Raw genomic sequence first — 10,461 nt, 5'->3', positions numbered from 1 at the left:
ACGACAGAAAGTGATAAAATGAGCAGATTAGACTGGACTGAAGTAACCTGCTCCGTCTCAGATGAGCGCCAGTGGAGCAGCTGGGATCATATGACCGCACCTTGGGATCCGAGTTTAGGCTCCACATTCCAGGTGGAGCTCTGGGAAGATGCACGCGCACTTCCTCCATCTGGTGGCTTTATGCTGGTACTCCGCTTCTCCTAACAATTATTTTACATTTTATTTCAGAGGACTATTACTGTGTGTATTAACTAACTAACTAACTAACTAACTGACTGACTGACTGACTGACTAACTAACTAACTAACTAACTAACTAAATACTATGCTATATGGACGTGAAAGTGTTTCTCAAACTGTGGTGTTCGAGGTCCTTTATGTGGTACGCGGTCACTTCTTCAGTTCTTTTGTTTTTGTCATTTCTACTAAATGTTATCTGCACGTTAGATGTGTAAAAGTACTACAATCAGTTGGACTGATTTAACACGATTTAAAAAGGAGTTGGACTCCGAAAACACGTTACCCTTTGTGGCTAGGTGTTTTTTATTTAATTTTTATTAAGTTAATTTTATTGTATTTCTGTTTCTGTAATTTCTTTGTGATTTGAATGCATTTTTCCTGCTGTGTGAAGCACTTTGAATTGCCTTGTGTATGAAATGTGCTCTACAAATAAACTTGCCTTGCCTTGCATTTTTCACTTCCTTAAGTCATTTCTTGGTAAAACTACTGAGGTATTAGTGTATTCCTGATTAAGACTTGGTTTAGCACTATTTAGCCCCATAGTAGTCCTGTTATAGACCTGATTTGGATCTGTCTGTAAAGTTAAAGAACGATGGGTAGTGTGCACTATGTGCGTGCATTAATAATAATTCACTGCACTAGTCTTAGCAGAATTACTATCAAGTACAAAAATACATTACAATATTCAGTCTATTCATTCATGTGCTGTGTATGACTTAAACTGTAACTTCATATATGACTGAACACTTGGCCCAATGCGTTCCAAAAGGCATTGGAAATGTGCAATTTATGCTTTTTATACAATTATTTAGAAATAGGCCAGGACTTCATTTTGTAATGTGGATAAATGTTTAAGTGACATACAGACCTTACACCTTAGTATCGACTTCCTGTCACACTCTTGAGTAACAGGAAAACACACCCATGAAAAAACATAGCTATTAGATCAAATTCAACATATTTGCATGTAAATGGTCAAAGCTGAAATGGCTTTTTCTACGATAACACTGCACTTATGGATTACATTTATTTTCACACTTACTATGGGATCTGGTGCAAATGGTAAGCTTTATTTGTATATTCTTAATATGTTGTAGTCAATTTAAATTTGAAATATTTCTATTTTGTAATTTTTTCCCCCCAAAGGCAATGGCTGGGATGTTAATGTCACGAGACACATTGATGCACCCCTTGGTTCAGATGTTCTCATCCCGTGCAGATTTACCCATCCACCTGAGCGCTCAAATGATGCAAACGTTTTCTGGAAGAAGGATGTACAAAAAGGCCGAAGCAAACAGAGAGAGGCAAATATCCCATTCGTTTTTCATCCAGATTCTTCTCAAATCCTTCCAGCGTACAGGGGAAGGACCTCGCTGGTTGGTGATGTGCATGATGGGAGCTGCTCTCTTCAGATTAAGAACATAACGCATGATGAATCCGACCTCTACGTGAGAGTCTATGCGGGGGATTACTACAGTTTCTACGCATACACTGTGTCTATTAAAGTGACTGGTAAGGATTCATTGGTCAGCAGTCATTGTATATTTGTATGGTAATGCTTTGATGGGTATTAGCAGGTGCAACAAGAAAAGCAGTGACAGCTCCTCCAGGTATGGCCTTTGAAATCATGTAAAAAACAATGTAAAACTATCACTGAAACAAGACCTTTTCTGTTATATTCTGTTGTATGTGACTTCCTTTATTTTCAGCATTAGAGCTCACAGAAGAGGTGCCACATGCCACAAGCAGTACGGCATTCATTTCTCTAACTCAATCACTCGACTAAGTTGAAAGTATTTGTTTGACGGTAATTGTCCGTTTCAGATTTATGCGAGTTACCGTATGTCTTTCATTTACAGTGGCTCCAACACAAAGTTCAGTCTTCCCGTTGCATCTCGTCATCTCTGTTCCCATTGCCTCAGCGTTCACCGTGGGAATAATTGCGTTTATAGTTTTTCTCGTCTACAGAAAACATGGCAGGTGATTTTGAATGTGTTTTTGTGTCTCATACCCAACTATAACTGGAGAGGAAGATGATTCAAACGTATGACAAATCTAAATGACAAAGTCGTATTTTGTTTTAAGTTTTAACAACACCTTCCTTCATTTGGCAGAAAGTAGATTTGCTCTTATTTATAAAGTGTTACTGAGAGTGGTTTAAGTTGGTCTTTTTTTGATATACAAACAATAACCATTTGCATATATTTTGTATTCCTCAGGTCACGGTCTTTAAACAGAACTACATCTGAATACTACGCAAACTTTAGCCGATCAGAGAATAAAACCAAAAGGTGATTCACTCCACTGATCTACATTACGCATCAAATGGAAGGATTCAGTTTAATTTATTTTAACTATTTCTTTTTGTTTTATTTCATAATGTGTTTTTTTATCTGTTTGTTTTGTGAATTGATTGATTTGACCAAAAGCTTCCCTCATGATCCTCAAGAAGTGAAGGCCATTGAAGATGAACCAGTGTACAACAACCTACAGGTACACACAGAATGGTTCAACTTGATCAACTATATATTCAGAGCAGATTTCAAAACACATGATTGTACTTCGTATATTTAAGATTATGCCGCTGCTAACTCTGTCTCTGCTTCTCTCTCACGACACATACTGGCACTGCGCTTTGTTCCTCTTATTTTGACAGCTGTAAATGTTATTAACATACACATTTATTTTTACCACTGCTACGATTAATAACCTTGTGTTTGTGTTCACAGTCGTACCAGCCCAGCGCTACTTCAGAAATGGAAGATAATATTTATGCTAATATGTGAAGACAGTAAATAGTTTTACTTAAAGCTTTAAAATGTTGAAATGTGTAAAATTACAATAATGCCACACTTTTAACACTTTTGGATTCACCCCCTGGTACAAATGGTAACTTATTGAAAATGGATAAAGTGTTATAATTTAAACACAACACCATTATTCAGGAACCACAAAGTACAAAAAGTGCTGAGTCATAATTCATATGCACCAAATAATATCTCTCATCAGAATGCCTTTTCACTTCTGCACACAGAGAACTATATTCTTTGACAACACAGCAAAAATCAACAACTTTCTGTTTGGAATCATTGAGTATTGCAAGACAATTGATCAAAACTAGGTTTTTTATTATTATTATTATTATTACATTATTTTAAAAATATACACATTTGTCTTAGAAAGAGTGATATTTATCAATAGAGGTCACGTACTATATGTAATAAGTAAAATTACTCTCCTCTTGGCTTCTTTATAAGTAGGTTTCTGATTATATTTTGTATGGTGTAATGACACAAATAGCAGTATGAGTGTTTCTCTTGTTGTTGTTTGTGAATGAATAAGGCTTTAACTATATCACTGTCTGCCTTTAACAGTACAGTCAACTAAGACACTTGGTCTTTCAAATAAACTTTATCCATTTACACATTATTGTGTAAATATTTCTATGTTTCTGCATGGTTTATATGTTTAGTTTCACATAAATTGAATTGGACTTTCACATTTTTCTCACATTGCTTCACTTAAAGAGCAAGTAGTGAGGTACTTTAAGAGCAAATTTGTGTATTTCCTCTCGGTGAGATCAATAATAAAAATATAAATTGTGCACTGGATTTATATATAGTCTTTCAGGACACTCAAAGTGCTTTGCTCTATCCTTTCACCCCACAGCTGAAGATAGTGAGACATACTGTGGCCACAGTGACAAAGCATGGCTGCCAATCTGCACAAAGTTCTTATTTTACTTTTCTCATAAATCTTGTATCCAAGAGAAAAGATGCAGGAGAAGTCAGCTGCATACTGAGGGAGTGAGCTGAGGGGATTATGACTCATGAGCTCCTCCTCATGTGACTACTGTTCCCACACAACACCACATTCTTCAACATATCACCTTTGATAAGAAATGTCACATGTTCTATAAAAACAATTAAGAAATGGCCTAAAATATGTCTTAACATTTTCTCACTTTTTAATGTTTTTGATTATATTACAGTTTGCATATAGTTGCACAAATGTGATGGAGTTTCATCATTTAACCACAAACAAACAAACAAAAAAATAAATAAATAAATAAATAAACAAAATAACAATATTTTAGTGATGGTGTTATTGCTATGCTTGGAATGCTCCACAATTTGGCATTAAATGTATCTATCTTGTTTATACACGCTGGTGTGATACTTTGATGCATTCATAGTGTGAATGGGCTTTCCTCTCCACAGATCCGACCTGTAACTTGGCACAGGCTTTGTGATACTGTGGAACATTTCAGGTAAAGTAATAACATCTTCTTGGATGGAGATATGGATGTTTATAATGCACTATTGAGAAAATCATTTGGTCTGTTTGAAATAAACGGAGGGAAATAGCTCCCTCTTGTGGTGGTTTCGTTACTGAAACAATCCTTTACTACATAGTAGAAAAAGCTTCAGTTGTAGTCATCTGGACTCAGTTTGAAAAAATAGACGTTTCGACTCTCATCCAAGAGTCATTGTCAATAAAAGAATTTAGGTCGAGAACTCCGATATTAATACTGTTCTGTGGTAAGACTTTTTTAACAAAAATAGCTTCCTTGACTCCTCTTTCAAAGAGGAGTTAAGGAAGCTATTTTTGTTAAAAAAGAAAGACCTTCTTTAAACAGAAATGGAGGGCTTAGGTTTCATCTTCCTGTTATTTATAATGGGATTCTGAACCCCTGGAAAGGTAAAGGACATTCAGATGCTAATCAGGTACTCAGGGTGGTCGAGCCAGGGTCTCACAAAGACAAAGAGGTTTCTAATAGCCCATTAAGATTCTGAATAGGCTAGCTCGGTAGATACAAGGGGGAGTTTCTGTTGAAACAAACAACTCTTTCTACTTCATGAAGGCTCCTCCCAATGGGCGGGTCTTACCACAGAACAGTATTAATATCGGAGTTCTCGACCTAAATTCTGTTATTGACAATGACTCTTGGATGAGAGTCGAAACGTCTATTTTTTCAAACTGAGTCCAGATGACTACAACTGAAGCTTTTTCTACTATGGAACACGCCTGGACGAATGAGGGATTACACCGACAATCCTTTACTACACACAATCTGGTACTGCTAGTGAGCTTTACACTCACTTGTTTTAATCATCATAAGCGTCTTTTTTCCAAACATCTTATTATTACAAGACATTATACACACATTAGGAAAATATAATTTAATGAAGCTAAATATTAGCATACGTGGCATCATCGTCATCTGGATCGAAGCTCTGTGGAGAATATAAAAGTGAATTGATGTGTGTTTGACCAGCGTGATTACAAAATGACACTTGCATACCTCTGCGTTACCGTATGTGTGATCACTGCAATAGGAGCCAGAATAATCAACATCAGCAAGTTCCTTTCTGTTTGTGGGACAGTGGCAAAACCAAGTCACATATTTTGATCCACAAAATTGAGAATAAATTGATGCTTTCTACCTCTGTGGTGCAGTGTAGTGTGCTGTTCTCAGTCCTGTATCATGGTTGTGTTTATGAAGCTTAGATTCGGTGTCGTGTCTTTTCTGAGAACTGAAAAACAAGCACAATTTACTGTCATAATATGAAATATTATTCAAACTCAGTTATTATTGTTACTTTGATTTACAATATATATTGTGTATATGTAATATGTATTATTTTATTTAATAATTTGTATGACATTCAAATACCTGTGACTGTTACCCACCATTTTCTTGCCACGACTATGAGGAGTATTATTAAAATCAGAACGGCTGCTCCAGTGCCAACACCAATGTAGATATAAATGTTGCCTGTAATGTAAAAAACAGAACCACATATAACAGGCACTTACTGTAAAACTGAGTGTGTGATTTTTATTTTATTTTTAACTAGATTTAAAAAAATATTTATACAGATTCAAGTATAATTTTAAAGAAGTTTTTTATAATTCCTCTTTCTTTTATAATCTGTGTTTCTGTACCTAATCTGTGTAGCAACACTGGAATTTCCCCATTGTCGGACAAATAAAGGTTCTCTTGTCTTGAAACATGTATTTGTTGTGCTTTACACATAAAGAAGCTGAACTTACTGTGAGGTAAAGACAACAGTAGCTCAGTGTTGCCCAGAGTGTTATTGGCGGTGCATTTCACAGAACTGAAGAACCCCATGTCCGTTTGCACAGTCACAACAGTGAGCAGGCCGTACTGCTCCGTCCTGATGTTGGGCAGCACTCGGTCTGAGAGCAGCAGCAGGACATCACAGGGAGGGTTGGACTCAGCGATACACATGCACCTGACACGATGACCCTCATAGTAACAAGATGATGCATTTCGAATCTCTGGGGCATCTGGAGTAAAACAAGCAAGTGTTAAAAATATTTACTTTATCAAACCCCAAACCTGAAAATCTGTTTCCGATTCTGATTCTGAAAGCTTTAAAGCTTTGTATTATATGCTTATTTGAGGTCCAGAACAACTTTAACACAAGGGCTTGCCTGGGCTATAGCCCAGAGGCCTGACAGAGTCATCATTCAGAAACTGTGTGTCACTCCTCGTTGTTTTGAGTGACTTCCCATAGCCTTTTCCTCTTGGCTAAGTACGCGTTATAATAATGTCAAACTTTCAAAGTTTTGTTGCAATTTGAATTTAATTATTTTCAATAATCATTGTATTGCATTTATTATATCTTGTGGCAAATATCTTAGGTCCTACTCAGAGTAGGATAAATATCCGAGTTCTCGGACTCAATTCGTAGATTGACAAAAAACTTTTCGTTTTTTTCCTAAAAACAGAGTCTCAGCCCCGGGGCCTATTTTTTATGCCCTGTTTATGTCTAAAGAGATCTTATAAAAGCCATACTTCTATCCGGGCATCGAACTAGTCCAAAGTTATAAATGATTACGTCACTGCCTCTTTACACTAGCTGTCCTGGGGAACACTAATGGAGCGGTGGCATCTTTAAGAATACTATTATAGACAACAACAAAATATTAAACAAACAAGAGGTAAGTGCCCACAGTAATAATTATGCAAAAGTGTCTTCTGAGCAGAGCTTTGTTTTCATACATTGACAGTTTTGGCTGCACTCGGCTGCCTTCTTCAGAAGTGTCATGTGATGTTGCAGTGATGTGTCTGGTCAGCTAATTTTAACAGATTTTAGCACTTCCTACATTCATAAACATAAACAGGCATAACGTTTCATTCACTGAAAAAAGAACACAAAAATGAATGTGAAAAATAATATCCGACCGCAGACTGTGCCAAAAACTGTTCAAACCAGTTGACCAGACACATCACATGATACTTCTGAGAAAGACTGCAGATTGCAGCCAAAACTGTCAAGGAATGATCAAAACAAAGGTTTGTTCATAAGAAACTTTTGTATAAGTATGTTTAAATTGTCATCCCAATTATGTAGAACTACACAATGTATGTGGTGTTGTATAATCCAAGTCTCTTACATTTGACTGACAGGACCGTGCCTGCACTCTGTTGCATCCCTCCTCCGTGTGTCACTATGCACTGTAGAGGCTTGTTGTTGTCGCTGGGTTTAGGCTGAAAAGTGAGTGTTGAGGTTGTTCTCCACAGAGCGTCTCCTATCTCCTGGTGCTGGACCTGCACTTGTCCTGTGTGAGTCCATGTGAAGTGCGGCGGAGAGTCGGGGCATGTGTGAGACACTGAGCACAGCGCTGACACTGAATCAGCCAGTAGCACTTCCTCTTTCACGGAAAGCACAACAGGCTCTGGAACTTCTGCATCACAACAATAACATTTAAAACTAAAACTAAAAAGAAAACCATTTTAAAAAGTGTTAAAGCGCTACATTATTTATACAGAATTGTGCTGATTTTTCTACATTAGCAAACCTGATTCATTTTTTTTATTTCAGTGAATTTTATGTATTTTATGTATTTTTTTTGTTTGAACACAAAACCTTTATGCAGAATGTCATCATGAATATACTAAAATAACCCCTCAAAACATATGAAAGGTATTTCTTACTTTACAGATACCTGCTCTCAAATGTAGTTTACAAAAGTATTTTAACTTCAGTACAGTACTTTTACACTTTTTGCTTTACATTTCTGATTGTAGTAAAGTAAACATTGTATTTGCGTTTAGTAAAATACAATTTCTAAGTATTTAAAGATTCAGAAATTACATTTTTGCATATATTATAACCAGTAGGGGTAAAATGTAACTTACTAGAGGTTATAATGGAAACAGCCTTTTCTCTGTAGGAATAATTATTATATTCTGCGATCTCTATCCTAAAATGGTATGATCCTTTGTCTTTTTTTTGAACAGGATAAATCTTGAGTGAGCAGTCTTTGTGGCGGAGGTCTCCAAGTAACTTTGTCCTGTTTCGATATTGAACCAGTGCTTTCCTCTCCTCTGGATGATAAATGACGTGGCTGCTTTCATCAATCCAAATGCCAGTAAACTGTATGACCTCTTCATTTGGAGGAGGGTAGTCAAAGGTGCAGGGGATGACCACACATGAGCCCACCAGAGCCTTCACTGTGGAGGGGATGTCCACTGTCCAGGAAGATTCAGCAACACATTGACAAACTGAAACAAAAAAGACAACACTTAATAATAGTCTATATTATTAATTGTGATTCTTAACAAAAATGTTAAAACTCACCATATAAATACAAAATCACAAACCAAACGGTGCACTTGGAGACACTCATCTTGTCCTGTGGAAGAGCACCATGCAAATATTTCCACCTCTGTACAGGGCACAGTTATTTCCCTTTAGTGTGAGGTCAAGTTTCCATTCTGCTTTTATTAGAGCTCATTCTTTCAGCCACACATTGCATTTTTGGTTTTTCAAATTTTAACATAAAACAATTCATAAATCATCATAAATCATACATACAAAATAAAGTGAGGGGTAATTAAGATGGATTAAATATTATAATATAAAATATAAAACAGTTGCAGACATGTACAAACTGCCTCTCTGCTCAATCACTGCTTCATCCTGTTAATCTCAAAATTAATCATTCTAAGAAAACCAGTGATTTGAAAACGCTTTTAAACTAAGACTACATATCTTTACCATTCCTGTGCTCTCGCTTCTTCTTTTGGCTGATAAAGTTGATAGTTGACAGAAGACATATTTTGTGTCTTAGAAATTACAATATATTATAGGTCATGATTTTTATTCATTGTAAACTATACAAAACTTATCCAAACCGACCCAATAATAGATACCTAATATTATTTATTTTCAAAATGGTAAGTAAAAGGCTGTGAGCAGTCACTAAAACCTTGAATGCAGAATAATACATGACTATCAAACATGCATGAATCACTCACAAATACTCAGAGTAAGCTGTACATAAAGATAAAGCTGTAACCCACTTATCTCCAGTCAAGTCAATAATTCTGGGAAGCATCAAGGTTCTCCAAACCCTCACAAAAAAAAGACTCATATTTGCCATTAGCTTTTAAAACAGAATCGTCAAAACCCCAACAAATGCTACTCATTCATATATTTAACAAAGAAAATCTGGGCAGAATTTAAACTATGTCTCTGTACAGAGCTTGTTTCTACTTATAATTAGACTAAACCAGACATCTGAGTCCAACACAACATAGTCGCTAGTTCACAAAAGCTCCAGCCAATTGTTTATACTTCAAAGGATTCAAGAACAGCTTCAATTCTGATTGGGAGGTCATTTCTTCAGGTGTTTTAGGAAAAATAGGCCCTATAGATCACAATAAATGTTGCAGCAGAGGGACCCTTGCTTCACACATTGTGGGATTGCCCCGTCCTACAGCCTCTGTGGGACCGGGTGCTGCAGTGCGTGGAGGAAGGTCTCAACTACACTGCCAAGAACATTATCTCTATTATGTGATAAAAGTATAGTTGAAGGGTTGTACCCCCAGAAGCTAAATGTTTTGTGTGTGTGTGTGTGTATGTGCGCTGTGTGTGTGCGTTTGTGTGTGTGTGTATCTTGTGTGTGTGTGTGTGTGTATGTGCGCTGTGTGTGTGTGTATGTGCGCTGTGTGTGTGTGTGTGTGTGTGTGTGTGTGTATGTTGTGTGTGTGTGTGTGTGTGTGTATGTTGTGTGTGTGTGTGTATGTTGTGTGTGTGTGTGTGTGTGTGTATGTTGTGTGTGTGTGTATGTTGTGTGTGTGTGTGTGTGTGTATATATGTGTGTGCAAGGTGTGCGCTGTGTGTGGGTGTGTGTGTGTGTATTTGCGCTGTGTGTGTGTGTGTGTGTGTATAATATATATATG

The 10,461-nt window shown here is 36.7% G+C and overlaps 1 protein-coding gene across 1 annotated transcript; it reads right to left on the bottom strand.

Annotated features, from left to right (window-relative positions):
- Positions 1 to 5,431: 5,431 nt before the first annotated feature.
- Positions 5,432 to 8,934, bottom strand: LOC140374538 (sialic acid-binding Ig-like lectin 13). The gene is made up of 8 exons (XM_072461476.1): positions 8,855 to 8,934; positions 8,413 to 8,778; positions 7,668 to 7,958; positions 6,297 to 6,554; positions 5,934 to 6,018; positions 5,687 to 5,776; positions 5,545 to 5,611; positions 5,432 to 5,476 (listed from the first exon to the last, which is right to left on the bottom strand). The coding sequence occupies exons 1-8, from the start codon at positions 8,901 to 8,903 to the stop codon at positions 5,432 to 5,434; spliced, it is 1,251 nt and encodes a 416-aa protein (XP_072317577.1). The 5' UTR covers positions 8,904 to 8,934.
- Positions 8,935 to 10,461: the final 1,527 nt, after the last annotated feature.

The sequence above is a fragment of the Eucyclogobius newberryi genome, unplaced genomic scaffold (assembly GCF_026437365.1).
Source record: "Eucyclogobius newberryi isolate DKJ021-1_F unplaced genomic scaffold, fEucNew1.0.hap1 SCAF_3, whole genome shotgun sequence".
Lineage (NCBI taxonomy): Eukaryota > Metazoa > Chordata > Actinopteri > Gobiiformes > Gobiidae > Eucyclogobius > Eucyclogobius newberryi.
This window is presented reverse-complemented; position numbering and strand designations above follow the sequence as displayed.